General features: G+C 27.1%; 3 protein-coding genes and 1 pseudogene across 6 annotated transcripts; 3 read left to right on the forward strand and 1 right to left on the reverse strand.

Annotated features, from left to right (window-relative positions):
• Nucleotides 1-1,273: 1,273 nt before the first annotated feature.
• Nucleotides 1,274-4,751, forward strand: LOC145948455 (protein sevenless-like). Its single transcript, XM_083058137.1, has 5 exons — nucleotides 1,274-2,119; nucleotides 2,287-2,388; nucleotides 2,547-2,740; nucleotides 3,548-4,018; nucleotides 4,339-4,751. Exons 1-5 carry the CDS (start codon nucleotides 1,375-1,377, stop codon nucleotides 4,669-4,671), a joined length of 1,845 nt encoding a protein of 614 aa, XP_082914263.1. The 5' UTR covers nucleotides 1,274-1,374; the 3' UTR covers nucleotides 4,672-4,751.
• A 3,124-nt stretch (nucleotides 4,752-7,875) lies between these two features.
• Nucleotides 7,876-10,344, forward strand: LOC145948458 (glutamyl aminopeptidase-like). Of its 3 annotated transcripts, none has more exons than XM_083058145.1 (5): nucleotides 7,876-7,961; nucleotides 8,822-9,011; nucleotides 9,090-9,327; nucleotides 9,841-10,104; nucleotides 10,169-10,344. In XM_083058145.1, the coding sequence occupies exons 2-5, from the start codon at nucleotides 8,846-8,848 to the stop codon at nucleotides 10,173-10,175; spliced, it is 675 nt and encodes a 224-aa protein (XP_082914271.1). In that variant the 5' UTR covers nucleotides 7,876-7,961; nucleotides 8,822-8,845; the 3' UTR covers nucleotides 10,176-10,344. The 3 variants fall into 3 exon arrangements, with proteins under 3 accessions (XP_082914271.1, XP_082914272.1, XP_082914270.1); XM_083058146.1 differs by having other exon boundaries at nucleotides 9,120-9,327; XM_083058144.1 differs by having other exon boundaries at nucleotides 8,822-9,327.
• Nucleotides 10,345-10,810: 466 nt separating this feature from the next.
• Nucleotides 10,811-14,343, reverse strand: LOC145948457 (uncharacterized). 2 transcript variants are annotated; one of them, XM_083058143.1, is made up of 10 exons: nucleotides 14,025-14,343; nucleotides 13,741-13,945; nucleotides 13,168-13,566; nucleotides 12,896-13,057; nucleotides 12,508-12,684; nucleotides 12,095-12,232; nucleotides 11,938-11,999; nucleotides 11,806-11,853; nucleotides 11,343-11,511; nucleotides 10,811-11,077 (listed from the first exon to the last, which is right to left on the reverse strand). In XM_083058143.1, exons 1-7 carry the CDS (start codon nucleotides 14,079-14,081, stop codon nucleotides 11,971-11,973), a joined length of 1,167 nt encoding a protein of 388 aa, XP_082914269.1. In that variant the 5' UTR covers nucleotides 14,082-14,343; the 3' UTR covers nucleotides 10,811-11,077; nucleotides 11,343-11,511; nucleotides 11,806-11,853; nucleotides 11,938-11,970. The 2 variants fall into 2 exon arrangements, with proteins under 2 accessions (XP_082914269.1, XP_082914268.1); XM_083058142.1 differs by having other exon boundaries at nucleotides 11,634-11,853.
• A 2,347-nt stretch (nucleotides 14,344-16,690) lies between these two features.
• LOC145948454 (insulin-like growth factor 1 receptor pseudogene) lies at nucleotides 16,691-18,137 on the forward strand (annotated as a pseudogene).
• Nucleotides 18,138-18,633: the final 496 nt, after the last annotated feature.

Below are 18,633 nucleotides of genomic sequence, written 5' to 3' on the forward strand. Positions count from 1 at the left end.
ACGCACGAAAATCCGATACCTCAATTATTGATTACAGTGAATAATACCATTGCAATATGGGATCTGGATTCAAGAACCTACGTCAATCTCTTTACTTTTAATATCAATATTATTGCAGTAGAAGTGACTTATTCTGTAGCAGAACATAAAATTTATTGGATCCAGGAGACCAATAATGAGTATGGGTCTATACAAGATTTAATGATATGGGATATGAATAAAAATAATATTACGAAAATAACTAGATTAAAAAAATATGCAAACTCTCTCTGCATCGATTGGATAGGAAGAAATCTATATTGGATGGAATATGACATCTCATTGTCAGCGAAATCCAGGAAATCCACCATTATAAAGCTGGACTTAACAATGTGGCAAAATGGCATAGTCAAATATGATAAGATCTTGAGCAGAGAGAAAAGGCTTGCTTATTTAACTACACAGCCATCTATAGGGTACGCTACCTTTTATTCACTAAAAAAATTAACACTTATGTGTCTTTCAGTTAAGAATTTATAGTATTTTCTAATTTTGCTGTAATATACTATGATTTTGTAATAAAGATATAAAGAATCATAAAATCATAAATTATCATAAAATTGTAATAACTTAAGCTTATTATTTTTTTAACTTCACGTTTAAAATTATGTTTTATAATAGACATATATAATAATATATATATTTTCCAGATTTTTCTATTGGATAGAAGTGTTATCAGATATGCAGGTTGTAATAATGAAATCGGATCTTGACGGAAGAAATGTGCAATCTTTTTTAAAATCCGATTTGACCTTTTGTTCATACAATGTATCATTATTAGAAATTTATTATCGAATGAAGCTTGACATCACAAATACAGAGGAGCCAATAATATACTGGCTGGATAAACACGAATTATTTGTGGCGAACATTAAAATAAATAAATGCAATTCAATTTCAATCGCTGAAATTGGCACAAACTTTGTGCCATATTTTTTAATTGATAAAACAAACATTTATTTAAGTGGACGTTATGGATATACATCAGATTTTTATCTTTATATTTTTAAAAAGAAGTATGCACTTGTCGACAGTGAAAAAAACGCATCTAAACACGTGCAAATAATAAAAAGCACGGATGACTTTTCTCCCATAATATCGTTTGGTAAATCATCCTTCTTACAACCATATCCTCGGAAGGAATGCCTTATATCTGATGAAAAAATTTATAATATTACAATAATAAAAATAACAGCGAACAGTATTGTTTTTAAATTTTATACGACCGAATCGACTCGCAAGCACAAATGCAAAAACAACATACCAACTCCTAAATATATCATCTACGTAAGCTGTTTGAATAATAACCTTAGTAACAAGTTCGATGAATTCTATATGCAGACATACGAGCGGCATTATGAAATTCAGAATTTAACACCGTTTACAAAATACAAGCTGAAGCTAGCTGTGAGCAATTTTTACTCTGATCAATTATCGACGAACCTGCAATTCAGCTCGGAAGTAATATTGAAAACTAACGTGAGCAAGCTCAATGCACCGGAAAATGTAACGGTTCAGGTTCTGACGCCAACTATAGCGGCAGTTTATTGGATGCCACCAAAACAGAACTGTGCGCCAGCAACTTATAGAGTATATTGGGAAACAATTAACTCGTGGAACAGTACGCAACCGATAGAAAAGCCATTTATTAATAATAAAGTAGACAACAAATTTTTTACAATAATCCAATCGTTGCTGCCAGAACAGAAATACTTTGTATATATACGTGTGTATCCAGCCAACTACACCAATCTCTATAATGACAGTTTGAGCACAACCGTGTACACATACTCGGAACCGAACAATATAACTTTGAGCGAAGTTAACAAAAACAATATGAATATTTCGTGGATTCCTAGCGTTAATCTGACGATCCACTACGTACTGGAATACATAAATGATGTGATGCAAAAGTGGCAAATCGCAGATAATTTTGAGACGAATAATGATGAAACAGTAATGTATTATATAGAAAACTTGCTACCGGCAACTTTATACAAGTTTCGTTTAATACTGACATATCCTGAATACGAGAACTTTACATGGCCATCTGATGAAAGATTTATTTTTCAAACACATGGTAAGCAAATATGATAATATGTAGATATTTTAATATGCTCTGTTTATTTTACATACATATAAATGAATTACAGAATTTTAAGAATGAAATATTTTTAATGATAAAATTATAAGTAGAAATATTCAAATAAGACAAAAAAATTATAACTATATTTGTATGTAACAAAGGTGACGATTCGATAATTCGAGCTTCGCAATATAATCTAACATTGTTGTTAAGCCTTGCTGCTACCGTTATTGTAATCTGCATCTGCTACTTTATTTATTGTTGTAAGTATATTTAATACAAATTTTTTAAATTACAATTTATGATTAATGTAATAAGTGGAGAGATTTTTCAAAAAACATTAACTTATTTGTTTAAAGAGCAAAATTTAAAATTTGCAATGCATAATATTATTTAAATATATTATAACTTTATATAACAGTATACCGACAACGCAAAGAAGATAACGAGCAAGTTTTGACTAGGATTCTACATGAGGTACCTATCGGAAACGTTCAGCTCAATGCGCTATACAGTCCTGCGTTGCAATATAATCCAAATAAATTTATGCTGACTAAAATCAAACGTGAGCAAATCACACTAACGAAACACATTGACAGCGGCGCATTCGGATTGGTAAATTTTTCGTAACGTCATATTTTAAGTCATTAATGTTTAGATGTAGAAATGAGAAATACACATTTCTTAGTAAATCTTACACCGAAAAAAATGTTTTCTTGAAATGCATTAATAAATCCTCTTAATAGATAAGAATATTTCCATTTTTTAAATTGAGAATATATTTTAAATTTCTTTTGCAACTTCAGCGCCGCAATAAATAAATATAATAAATTAATAATAAATTTAAAATAAAAATTAATAAAATAAAATTATTTAAATTTTTAATAAATTTATAAGTTTACAATTAATATTAAAAATAATAACATAATAAGCAAAAATGTGTATTTAACTATGTCAAACACATAAAACATATATTCAATTATATGTGTAACATTTAAATATACATGAAATAAGTAACAAATGTCCATTTGTAAGACTGTTTTTTGTTATATCGATTAATAATTTTAATAATACACGGATAAAAAGACATCTCATCAAGTATATATTCTTGCATGTAAAGAATATCTCTTTAGAGATTTTCTCTCCTAAATTAAGAGGATCTTTTTAGCGCTTATTTTATTGGAAGATATTATAAAGATAAGTGGCATATACTTAAGATGAGAATACAATTTTTTCGGATATATAAATCAACTTTTTAAAAGAAATAGTAATACATTAATTTTTATGAGACATACATATGCACTTTATTTTTTATCGTTGAATTATTGAAAATAAATCAAAATATTTATGTATAATGTTATATAAAATTAAATTATCTTTTCTTGTTTAATAAAAGTTACATTAATTTTCAATATTTTGCAGGTGTATCAAGGGAATGTCAAGGATTTAGCAGAACCGGGATCAGAGACATCCGTTGCCATAAAAATGTTAGAAAAGTGTGCTTCTGTCGAAGAAAAAAAGAAATTCTTGCAAGAAGCTAAGCTTATGAGTCACTTCAGACACGAACATGTGTTAAGATTATTAGCTGTTTGCTTAGACGAGGATTCTCCATTACTCGTGTTGGAATTAATGGAAACTGATCTGCTAAAATATTTGAGAGAGTGTCGAATATTACAACCTTCTGATTTACACGCTTTGCGTCTACAAGACTTGCTCGCTATGTGCGAAGATGTTGCGCGCGGCTGTTGCTATTTAGAAGAGCTGCGCTTTGTGCATAGAGATCTCGCGTGCCGAAATTGTTTAGTGTCTGCGAGAGATCGTGAGAATCCTATTGTCAAAATCGGTGATTTCGGACTTGCTAGAGATATTTACAGAAATGACTATTACCGCAAGGTAGATTTAATTAATAAAAAAAGATGAAACTTTTTGAAAGTGTTTTTCTATTATAGCTTTTTATAATATTATATATATCATTAATCAAATATATATATATATATGTATGTATATATATATATATATAGAATTTAAGAAAAATGAAGACTATGCATATATTTTTGTATATATTTCTCCAATATATATGTATATAATGTATAATGCAAAATATTAGTAAACAAAATGTATAATGCAAAATATTAGTTTCTTGCTTAAAAATACTTATTGCAAAAATGGATAATTAGAATAAGATATTTGTCTTTGTTAAAATTTTATTTTAGGAAGGAGAAGGTCTGCTTCCTGTTCGCTGGATGGCACCGGAATCCCTAGTGAACGGAATAGTTACTTCTCAGAGCGATGTTTGGTCATTCGGAGTACTAATGTGGGAGATTACATCATTGGGTGAGCAACCTTACTCTACAACAAAATCTAATCTCGAAGTGATAAGTTACGTACGCGAGGGAGGCAAGTTGCAGATGCCTCTCGATTGTCCATCCTCATTATATCAGTTGATGCAGCGTTGCTGGGGTTTAGCAAATGCCAGACCAAATTTTAAACTTTGTCTGAACAATATTATAGATCTAAGAAGTGACGCAGAATTGCATCCAATATGAATATTATCTAGTTGGCACAATTAATTAATTAATTATTTGAACATGTGTATATTAAAGCGAAACAAATTTTTGCACATCTATTTGAGATATTTGAAAATATGTCTGTATTATACGTCTGTATACATATTTGCATAAAAATAATTTTAAACTTTAGCATATATTTTGTTTACTAACACTGAAAAATAAAAAAAGAGTAAGTAGTTATACCAGTGTTCAAATAGATAACTACTTTTGATTTTAGTTATAAATGGCATTTAGAGATAGGTGAAATTACTATAAAATGTGTAATGTACTAAATTCTATACAAATAACATTTTTTAAAAATCTGTTTTTATATATCTGATTAAAATTCTTCATGCATATCAAAAATATTTTGTATGTCAAACAGGAAATAAAGAAGGACGCGAGAATGGGTTAATAAAGGTTAATAAAAATTTACATATATCTGTTTCTTTTAGCAAATAAGTCATGGAAAGCCTGACTCTTTTGTTGGATTAGCTTAGTCTAATAATTCGTCTAATAATTATAATTTATATTCTAATAATTTGGTTTACGTATTAGTTTCAGATTACTCAGTTAATTTCTTTAAGTAAAAGTGGCTCTATCTTTATACAACTTCTTTTTCCATGAATGCGTTTATTATCACTGACACTTTTAACAATGTTTATATTTCACCATTAAATGTTTTTATTATCATTTTCTTTATAATCATAAAAATTTTATTTTTCCTGTATTTAAAAACATCTTATAAATATATTTTAATGTAAACAAATGTTCTGGAGAGCACAATGCTATGAACTTTTGACAATGTTATAACTTTCGATTTATGTCTGGTGAAAATATGTACATACATATGTGACATATATATGTATATGTATATGAATTAAATATATATCTATATATATAATTTTTTTATAGTCAAATCAGTATAGAAGTGGTATTAAATATGCTTATTAATAATGCGTATACTGGTAAACAATTATTTGGCGAGGTATATTTTATACTTGTTTTATTATGAAATTTTCGTTATAATTACTTATTTTTTATCACAATGTATTACATATCATATATTGTAAATGGTGTACGTATTTTTCTGTTTCTTTCGGAGATATGTTGTATATCAATATAATTTATGCTAATTATTTAATAAACTCGTTTTTCGTGATAATTAATTACAAAATTTTGATTGATAAAACAATCAAAATTAAAATAATATTAATTTTAGATACGTGATTTTGCGGGAATAAATATAAGACCCTCATATTTAAAATATAATATTCACTACAAGTTAATAACACGTTCTCATGAAATGGACGATCAGATGCAATTTTTTCACCGTTTGTTCGAATGAGAGAATCGAGAAGCTCAATACGTATAAAATATAAATACAGTAAAACACTCATTTTTATTAAATGTCCAATAATATATCATAAATATTTAAAATAATTTTTTACATATTTTAATATTTTATATATTTATTATTTATTTATAAATTACATGTTTCTTACGTGAGCACTTGGTTTCAATTATTTTCTTGATTATTTCTAATTATATTGTATTATATTGTAAATGTGTTTAAATGTATTTAATGTTAAATTAGTTTTTATATATTATTCAGTTTTATTGTTTATATAAACATTAATAATTTTTACGTAATGCTTATTATACATATATGTATATGTATGTGTATATGATATTATGTATATTAATTATACTTATAACACTCTATTAAATATTAATATAAAGATATGTTAAATAATATAATATAAATATAAGATAGAAAATTTAATATACATGTAGGATATAAACATTAATATTTGATTTATTATTAATATTTACTTAGTACATTCAATAACGTAATAGTTAATATTAATATTAGCAATACTATTTTATATTAATGTTTACAATAATTAATATTTTATTATTAATATCTTTATAATATTATACATATATTAATGGTGTTTATTTTTCTTGTAATATAACGAAAATTTTAATAACGAATTTTAATGTAATTATAATTTCAACATGCCAAAATATATAATTTTACATATATGTTTATTTCGTATCTTTTAAAACATTTTTCTATGACTTCTTAAATATATGTATGACATTGCGCAATAATATTAATTTTTTTTCACATTATAATTTTTTAATCATGGAATAAGATAAATAAAGTAAAACCAGAATGCATAAATGAATAAAATATGTATATGTATATTAATTACCATTAGTAATTTTCTTTTATCTTTCCTAAAGAGGAAGGTAAAGTACAAGAAAACAAAGAAAAATAAAATTTACATTTTGAAAATATTTTTTAATTATAATTAGGTATATTATTTACTATGCGCGTTTTAATAAGATAATTATAGAAAATAGGAAAAAATCGAGATAATATAAAATAAAAAAATTAATCAAATTGTGTGAGTTACTAATTTAACTACAAACACACATTAAATTTCAAAATTAAAATTGTTTAGGGCTTTAAGAACTAAATGATACTGATTAAATTAAAAGAAAAGCTATTATTTTTTTTAAAGAAATTAAATAATTATGTACAAGTGCACAATTTCTAAAAATTCATTGTATAAACATCTCTATTTATGTACATTAATAGAATTGTGAAAAAAATGTTTTATATTGAAGAAAAAAAAAAATCTTTTTTATAAAAGTATTGTGTTTCAAAATATGAATACGATGTTTAAATAGATGTGTTTTTACTATAAAACTTTTATACTGCGTAAAAAGGTAATTAAATTGTGTTTCTCATATGAAAGCCACATTGATTTAATTTACTTGTAAAAAGTTGAATTTTGCATTACTGATTCCGTATCATTAGAACAAAATTTTTAATTCTTCTCACATTACAGTAGAATAAAAATTCAGAAAAAGATAGAAAAAATGTAAAATAATGTACTTATTTCATACATTATCCAATAAGTTGTAACAAGGAAAGAAATAATTCTTTATAAAAATAAGACAAAAATAAAAAATATAATTCTGTTTGCATATAACATACAATTTTCTTAATTAAATTTCTTGAAAATTATTTTATATGTATTAGACACAAAGTGTTTCTTGAAAATTCTAATTATGTATTGACTTTTATCGATTTACTAACGATCGAATAAAATGATTAATAACCTTGAGAAGCTTTTGATACATAAGAGTATGTATTTCATACCGCAAACGTCGTCAGTTTTCGGTGATCTTTCGAAGTGGTAACATCGGAATTAAGCAATTCATTTTTGGCTAAAGTGATTCGGCTCGTGATTCTACAAAGATAGGTTAAGGTAAGTCAAATACAAAACATTTAGATATTCCTTTTAAATATAATCATGTAAAAATTAGTAAAGAATTCGCTATCTTAGAGTTTTCAATTTCTAAAAGATATTTTATGCAATGTTTAAGTAAACGTTTAAATGTTTTTTTTATTTCAATAATTATCTTTATTATTTTTCATATTGCATATAACATGAAAACATGAAAACAGATTTAGATGTAACATCTTTTTATTTTTTGATCATTTTAATACATAATAAGAAAAATTAAAAATAAAAAATGGATTAAGCCTTGATATATTTTTTCCTTAATAGATATCTAAAATCAATACTTTCTCATATATTAAATTAAATATGTAATAAATATAAAAAAAATATAAGCCCAATGGATATTAATTTACTTTCTTAGAGAAATGCTTATACAATAATAAAAGTAAAAATGAAAAGTTTGCATTATTTTGTTTGATTTGCTGATGGAACATATATCGACAAAATTTTAATTTAACTTAACATCAACATGTTTATTATCCGTTTCTTCAAAGTATACATTACTTACACGTGACACATAAACCAGGTGATAATAACTTATTGGTAACAAGCATTATAAACTCCAAAGAAGTCCAGTTATTAAATGGAATTATTTTATACATATTTTATACTTAAATGTATAATTTCATATATTATATAGAAATACTTTATAAAAGTGAAGAATTATTTAAATAGATTGCGTATATTTTTTAAAAATTTCTGTAATATTTTTTAATACGTTTCCCTTTTCTGACTGATCGATCAGTTTTGCATTTTTTGCATTAACTTGCTCTCTGCTTCCGTTTTCTGTTTTACTTACTCTTAGCAAGGAAATGTTTTTGCAGATATCTGAAACGAGATTTGGCAAGATGTTTCTAAAATTGTCATTGAATACTTTATTATACATTTTTGTAATGACAATGGCTTTTTCTATCGATGAAAATGCGAGAAATATATGGCATGATGAGACTGAATTTCGACCGTTGAATCGTCTGGTACCGCTTCATTATTATTTGAAGATATCGCTGATGCCAGGTTACGTATCCCATGGAGAATCCAATATTACTGTTTATGTCAATTCTGCAACACGATACATAACTTTACTCATATCAGAATATATGAATATAACAAAGGTAAATTTAGAGTCGTCCGACAGTGGAATAATCTATGTACCAAAGCTTTCATATAGCCATAATAAGGATATTGTCGTTCTTGATTTTGCCGAACAATCGTTGCCTGAAAATAACTTGGAATGCGGAGTTTATACTCTACATGCTAAGTTTTCAAACTATATTAATGATACGATAGAGTTTACACAAACTTGGTACACACACGAGAATGAAGATAAAAAGTGAGTATTATATATATAATATATATATAATAAGATATATTTAAAAAATGAGTTATTATTTAAATTAAATATATATATAATTTAAAACAAATAAAAACATTTTGTCATTTCTTTGATAGTTTTACTGCAATTTTAATATTTACTTTATACAATTTAGCATACTTGCCTCTAATAATAAGATAATAAAATAAATGTTACAAAACATTATATTTCTCAAACTCTGTTTATTAATCGCATTTATACCTTCTGCGATCTTTAATATTTCTGTACCAACAATAGTTAAAAATTTGTCATAAAAATGTAGGTTCGTCGCAACATTATTCCAGAAATCCACAGAAACCCGACAATTATTTCCCTGTTTGGACATGCTGACATTTCAGTCCTTCTTTAACATCACAGTAGAACATGATAGTGGATACAAAGTTTTGTCGAATATGCCAATACGAAAGTATCAATATACGGTTAATGACACGATGGTTACGCATTTTCATATGTGCCCTCGGATGTTTGTAGACGATGTAACGTTCTGATGACGTCTGATATGATATCTTCAGATCCCACTAGATACGATTCTTATTCTGAGAAAATAATGATCAATACGTGGTGGCCATCGCACTTGGTACCTTACATTGAATTTGCGCGAGATGTTGTCGGAAATGTAACCATATATTTGGAAGACAATTGGGAGATCTTGAAGAGAGGCCCTAAAGTGGATTATGTCGTTATTCCGAATTTCAGAGACAAAGTCATGCAAATTTGGGGACTGCTATTTTACGAGTAATACATACATTTAAGAAACACAATAATGATTATAACTTATTAAAATATATTTTATTTTCAGCTTTTAAAATTAAAAAAATACAAAGACATGCATTTTTATACGGTTATTGTTAGAATTTGTAGAAGCTTAATTAGAGAGAGATTTATGACAAAATTTCCCGGTTATTTTAGAAAGAAATTTATAACGTCATATTAATTTAATACGTTAGAAATATATGTATTGATGCTTAAAGTAATTTTAATAAATGACAATAATACATGTAAAGAATTTATTTAGAAAGAATTTAATACGTCAGAAATTTATGTATTAATGCTTAAAGTAATTTTCATAAGTAATTTTAATAAATGACAATAATACATGTACATATAACCCTATAATTATAGAATAACTACATTTATATGTATTTATCATGTAATATAGCTACATTTATTTATTTATAAATTCAAAAAATCAATTTAAAATTAATTGGATTATTATATAGTTTAAGTTTTAATCCCAAGGAGAACAGAAATGTCAAAATGATGTCAAATTGATGTATAAATATGGTCAAATTTTAGTTCGTCAAAATGACATCAAATTGTATAAAATTTTGATGTTGTCTTGATGTTCACAATGACGTAATTTTGACATTCCTTTTTGACTGTTCAAAATTATTGCTAGAGACATTAAGATAGTAATTAATAAACATATTTTACTGTTTATGATACATTTATTATTAATATCACAAATAATATTACATGTTACAAATAATATCATTTATAAACGTTATTATTGCACAGTAATAGTAGAATATATTAAAGTAGTTAATATTAAAGTATATAGTAGAGAATATAAATATCACTTTTAAAAACATTGCACAGTAAAAATTATCATTCTTTCATTTACGTTGACCAGAAGTATTCAACCAGCGCTTCATAGACTCCTCAGCTGTTTTCAATGATTCATTTTTAAAACGGCTCATTATGGCACCTAAACAGAAATGGACAAGAAATAAAAAAGTGATCTTTTAATTTTATTGCAATTATATTGAATATTGTGTTAAGTTAAAAACGAAAAATCACGTAAGTCTTTCTAGTAATTCTTTGATTTCTTTGATCACTGAAATAAATTAATTTGCAAGAAAAAGAAAGGAAAAGTTCATGTAATCTCTCGTTTTTCATAATTTAATACATGACAATGATTAATCAGAGGACTTAATATCTTAAAAATAAGAAAAAATTATAGAAAAACTTACAAAACAAAGCTTCTTTGATTCTAGTTCCATAAAAAGAGATTTTCACTCCCTTAGTTCCTTTCCAACTAATTTGTCTTGCAAGCTCATTGTGTAATACGATGGACATGAGACGAATAGCAGCATTCCACTGGTCAGAATCATCAACAATATGTGCATTAAGGTAGTTGATCTGAAATAAACAAATATCTTCAACAAGCTGACTTTTAAAGAAAGAAATAAATGCTAAAAAGAAGAGTTCATATATGAGAAAATATATAAATAATAATACCCAAAAAGATCAACTATACTTACAAATTGAGAAAAAGCAATTTTATCTTTTAAAAATTCGTTAAATGTTTGAAATGACTTCTCATCTCGCAATGGAAGGGGGGGGGGCAATTTTCAGGTCTCTCTATCACAGCTTCTCCAGGAAATATTTCATTTAAGATGCGACGTTGGTTCATTAGTACTATGTCAAGCTTACTTGATACATCTCGAAGCAAATCTCTATCAAGATTAGATACAACCGGTCCTACGAAAATATAAATTAATGATCAGAAAATGTATCATACGTAATAACTGCAGTTATATAAATTAGTACAAAAAAAATCATTACCATGAAGCTTCTTCAAATAGCTTAATGTCGTCGTCAGCAAATCACGATCTGCATTCGATAAACTAAAATAAATATAATATATATTAATATATATTAGGAAAAAAGTAATGTGCAAAACCACTTCTCAAAAGTGAGATTATTGGGAAAATCATATTACCTTGCAATGGTGGTGAATTTCGAGATGATCTATTGCTATTATCCATTGGCGTTAAAGTTCTTTCTTCATCTCTTGAAACACTAGATTCACTTCTATCTTTTGTAAAATTCTCGTTGTAATCATTGTTGTTTTTATCATCTGAATCAAAATTAGAATTGTTATTTTTATTTCCATTAGTGATTGAATAAGACATAATAAAATGTAGTAAAAAAAATTTACAAATTATTTTATATTTATGAAATCAATTCATATAAAATTTTAACTTAATTTAAAAAAACTATACAATTGAGATATATATATATATATATATATATATATATATATATTGCAAATGCAATATATACATATAATTCTAATTTAAATGCAAGTGCACTCAGAAAATTGTGATAAAAAAAAATGTTCAATTCACTTACAATCATCAAAGGCCGGAGATGACTTTTCTTTGTTATCGTCTCTTAAGAAAGCATTTTGTTTTCTCTTTGAGATATCATCATGTACATGTACAGACACAGTACTCGTCGAAGAACTGTCTGATATTACAGATTGTTCATTATAATCCAAAGTTAATTGAGATGAACTTTTTTCAAAAACTGTAACAGTCCACAAAATCAATTATGCAAGAAACAAAAAAGAGAAACGGAATTTATATAATTTATATAATAATTAATACAAATATAATATAATACAATATATAATATATGTATATTATATATATATATATATATATATATATATATATATATACAATATATATATAATTAACATGGAAAATCACTATTATTTAGAAATTAAGTAACTTACTATTAAAAGAATTACGACAATTTTCTTTGTTTAAATGTGAAAAAATGTTGTGCAATTTATTGAGAGGTTTGGTTTTTTTTGATTGCGATGGCTCTGCGGTCACAAATTTTTCTGACATTTGTGTGTTACAGTCTTTAGGAGATAAATATTTTTCTTGTGTAACTAAAATGATAAAAAGACTGTAAGATTACAAAATTATAAAAGATTATAAAAAGATTGTTATTAAAATTATAGAAACAAAAATAACTCACGAAATAAGAATATGGACATACCCTTATTTTGTGAAGAATGCTGCTGTATCGGACTTTTGTTTGATGTATTAGTTGACTTTAAAAGGCTTGAAGATTTAACACGTGACTCATTACGAGAGAATAATTTTCCAACAGATGTTTCTTTTTGTTGACATATAGCTGATGTTTTCATAGATTTATTTTTAAGAAGTACTTTCAATTTATTTGAAAGACGAGAATCTGGTGCAGGTACTTCACTACTTGTACCATGAGGAACATTTGATAGAGACTCATCTACTTCTTCATCATTTGATGAAGATGATATGTATCTTCTGTTCTTCTTTCTTTTTCTTGGTTGAGTATAATCTGTTTCTGCTTCTGTTTGAGCAACTTCTCCCTCTAAAACAGTTTTGGCTGCTTTCAGAGCAGTATTGTAGGTACCTGCAAGTGAGAAAATGCGTAAAGATATAACATAAAATACACATGATACTAAAACTCATTTTTTAATGAAACAAAATGTAGTTACATTTTAAGTATATTGTATATTGGTACTAAAAGAACTTATATTCAAACACAAAATATATGATAATACATCTCCGAAAGTTACACACTTACTATAGTAATGATGAAATTGAAGATTATAAATATCCCAATCCTGTCCTGGATCTATTTTTGACATGACCAAACGAGTAGTTTTAAGCTTATCTTTTTTAGATGGATACTTGCATTTAGTATTATTATCAAATAACCATTTGGAAGGAATTACTTCTATTAGTGTTTGAGATTCATCACATGAATCATCAAATTCCACAACTGCGAACTGAAAAGAACAATAAAATATTAGGCTGCAAATCAATAACTTGTAAAATAAAATATAATTAAAAAATAAAAGTTCTTACTGGTATTCTACTGAGTGTTGCAATGTACAAGAGAAATGCATACAAATGTTTCCTCATTATCAGGAAAAAGAACACATTTACAAAGAAAATGTTTAATTTTATAAGCCGTTCTGTGACTTTGTAAACGAGATACTTTCATAATTCCAAGTTCAGAAGATGGGATAGGAAAATTATAATAATCTTCTTGTTCTATAAACTTATATCCTATTAGGAAAATTCGATTCTGAGGTGTTCGGATAACATTGTCCAAGATTACAATATCTCCACATTTAGTTTTAAAACAGCTGTTTGCTTCGTTCTTAGTAAGAGTAACATTATGTAAAACAGTCTGAAACTGTTCTCCCTCAAAATGGTTATCTCCATTATATTGATTTTTCAACAAAATTTTATTGGGCTCATCTGTCTTTTTTTTTGTAACAAACCGTCCTTTGGTTTCTGCATCACGTCTAATTAATTGGTGTAAAGGCTTGTAAGTAGATCTCAAATGTCGTTTCATAATGCCCATAAAATTTTCATACTTAAAAGCACTAAATGATTCCAAACTTCCATGATTTCGGCATTCATCGACTAAATGAATTAAACAATGAACGTTATAAACAACGAAACATTTATCAAAAATCTGAGACGAGTGCTTTATAAATTCTTTTAAAATTTCTTGAGCAGCATTGAGCATAATTGGATTTTGCACTAGAGTTGGACTGGACAGTATATATATTCCACTATGTAGAAGTAAGTAATTCTTATATGTGTTAGGAGGTAGCGTGTTCTTAAAGATTCGCACACCATCGTACAATAAGATGCGTCTGAATTCTGTTGCTTTATACTTAGATATTTCATAAAAAGATCGAGGTCGACGATTGAATTCTATAGGCACCCAAGGACTACAACGTAACATAAGCAGTGGTATCAACGCAGAGTACTTGTTATTAATTTTGCCCATTGTTACAATGATTCCAAAGAGAAACTGTAACCATCGCTTAAAAATTCCTGCATACACGAGATGCATCGGATCAAGTCTGAACGTGGACACCATTCCACATTGTAAATTTCGTTCTAAAGGTGAAGTGTACTTATGATGTTCTGGTTGATTTCTGTTTTTAAATGATTCATCCGTACGTAGAGATGCATTATCATATAAAAACACTTGACGATTTCTATGTCTAACACCTTTAACTGTGCATTTTTCACAGCAAAATGTACTGTTATGATTGTGAATGCCCTTAATAAATTGTCTAGCTGGGGCATCTAAAATATAATTACCTATACTAAAAATAATATTTTCACCATTAAATTCATAACCATTAATAGTCAAATTTTTAACTTCTTCAATATAATCCGATAAATATCCTTCTAAATCATCAGGCTTTGAATGCCCATACCATACACCGATTATAAAAGGAAATTTGTCACCATTAAGGCAACCTAAAATTGGCCAAAATTGATCATCTGCACTCTTATATAATTGAACACCATCGATATTAATATCCATAATTTGATTTTTATTTTGCAAATAGTCTTCAGTTAATATTTCATCAAGGTTAACTTTTATACCCTTATACCACATTAGACCTTGACCAACTTCTTTAATATTCACAGTACGAAGAGTATGAAGAATTGTTTTATATGATTTTGGCAAACCAGGGAAAATAACTCGCAATCCTGCTAAAAGCTTATCCATTTTTTTGAATGATACATCTCGAACACCCCATTCTGTTAAAAAGTTCAATAAATATGCCTCTATGTCATTAATAGGACGATTTCTCAAATATTCAATATTACATTCGTTTTCTGCTTCATCACTACTGCTGTGTTCACTATATTCAGCATCTTCAATTTCATGATTTGGTGGATTATGTAATACGTCTTCTACAATTAAATCATTATCCTGAACATTATGGTTTTCTTCAATGTGCACAGCAGGTAAAACATGAGAGGGATTAGAGCATGCTCCATTTAATATATTTTCCATCTCAATCAATTGATCCTCAATTTCAGCTTCACGGAAACGTTTAGCATTGGCTTTAGAAGCCTGAGCATATAATTTTCTTTTCATGAAGATCTATAGCCCAAAATAAAATATATTAAACATTACAATTCATATAATTAAAAAGTAATTCATTTAAAGTTGAGTATGCGACTGTATATTTTGTGTTTATAAGCAAAAAATCAAATATATTAATAGGTGCATGCATATGTTTCTTAAAATTTAATAAAAACAAATTGAACATTTACCTTTTATTAATACTTATTATTTAGTGAAATGTTTATAGTGTTATCCTACATTATAATATTACCACCTCTCATTGATAAATAAATACATACAATATTAAACATTTGAGATCAAGTGTAATATAACCTATAAAAATGACAAAGTATTTTATTGAAAAAATAGGTTAGTGTTGTAATAAAAAGAAATGTGTCACAAGGAACGAATAGATAAATAGGAAGATAATGATCTTAATAAATTTTTACGTGCAACATTTAGTACATACCAGGAAAAAGAAGTAACGCAATCGAGAGTCTTACCTCTTTCTTAGACTTTCGACATTTTAATTTTATCTTCTGTAGACCTCCCCCTTCTTCAACAATTAAAATTAAAATCACTTTTTAAAAAATCACTTCTTTATTATATAACTTCTGAAATCACTAATACGCCTTCAACAAAAATGTCTAGCGAACTTGCGAACAAGATCGTGCAAGCTCACTATCGCAAGTCGTACGTGTCGCACTGTCGCAATGCATTCGTGATATGCGCTAACAGCGCAGGCACGAAATATGAATACAACTTTTAAATAACACAACACCGTACACTGAGCACTCACTAATAAAAAATTATATATATATATATTAAAAATAATAAATACTTTGAAAAAATAAAGTATATTCCACATTAAAATAAATTATTAATTAATTATTTTTTAATGATAAAAAATTATTATTGTATTAAAAAAAAAATAAATATAATTTGTCAATGTTATAACTGAAAAAAATAATTAAGACGCAAATTTAAGACGTAAGTCGCTTAAAATAATATTTTAATCAGCAATTCAGTTTTTAATCAGTAACTATAATAGACTCTTCTGCGAACTGCAACAATATCTGAATATGGAAAATGATTACTTTTAAACATCTTTATAATAATAAGCATATATATACACAGCTGAGAAATATACATCACATTTTCTAAAAATTAAAAAGATCAAAAATAAGTCAATATAAAAAGTCATTTTTTAGTCATTTCCGAGATCGAGATTTCAATGATCAAAAAATGACATAAATTTGTCAAATTGACATCATTTTGACATTTCTGTTCTCCTTGGGAACCTTCTGATTTACACGCTTTGCGTCTACACGACTTGCTCGCCATTTGCGAAGATGTTGCGCGAGGCTGTTGTTATTTGGAAGAGCTGCGCTTTGTGCATAGAGATCTCGCGTACCGAAATTGCTTAGTGTCTGCGAGAGATCGCGAGAATCGTATCGTCAAAATCGGTGATTTCGGACTTGCCAGAGATATTTACAGGGATGACTATTACCGCAAGGTAGATATAATTAATTAAAAAAGATGAAACTTTTTGAAAGTATTTTTCTATTGTTGCGTCTTTATAATATTATTGTATATCTTTAAGTCAAATTGAATTTAAGAAAAATTAAAACTATTTATATATTTTCATATATATTTCTCCAATATTCATTTATGTATATAATGTATAATGCAAAATATTAGTAAACGTTTTTTGCTTAAGAATACTTATTTAAAAAATTGATAATTAGAATAGAAGATCTAACTTTATTGAAATTATATTTTAGGAAGGAGAAGATCTGCTTCCTGTTCGTTGGATGGCACAGGAATCCTTAGTGGACGGAATATTTACTTCTTATAGCGATGTTTGGTCATTTGGAGTACTAATGTGGGAGATTACATCGTTAGGTGAGCAACCGTACTCTACCAGAACTAATCTCCAAGTGATGGATTATGTACGCACGGGAGGCAGATTGCAGATGCTTCTCAACTGTCCATCCTTGTTATACCAACTAATGCAGCGTTGCTGGAGTGCAGCAAATGACAGACCAAACTTTAAATTTTGTCTGAACAATACCCACAAAACAATTTGATATACAATGTATATACATTTCATATACATTTATTTATATTGTATATACATAATATATACACATGTATTACAGCGTACATCCAATGTATATGAAATGTAAATGCAATAGTACCCCCAGCGCATGTACATGGAATGTCATAAAAATATACATATGTACATGAAAAAACACATTCTATGTATATACTTCATGCATGTACATTTAATTTTTATGCACGTACATAGGATATACATAATACGTGCATAGCATGTACATAATATGTACATAAGATATACATAATACATGCATAGGATGTACATAGGATATACATAATACGTACATAGCATATACATAATATGTATATAAGATGTACATGGCACATGCATAGGATGTACACAGGATATACATAATATGTACATATCATGTACATAATATGTATATAAGATGTACATGACACATGTACAGAATGTACATAGGCTGTACATAATACGTGCATAGCATATGTACATAATATGTACAT

This window comes from Prenolepis imparis, unplaced genomic scaffold (assembly GCF_030444845.1).
Source record: "Prenolepis imparis isolate NDT839.2.m4 unplaced genomic scaffold, iyPreImpa1.0 SCAF_398, whole genome shotgun sequence".
Classification (NCBI taxonomy): domain Eukaryota; kingdom Metazoa; phylum Arthropoda; class Insecta; order Hymenoptera; family Formicidae; genus Prenolepis; species Prenolepis imparis.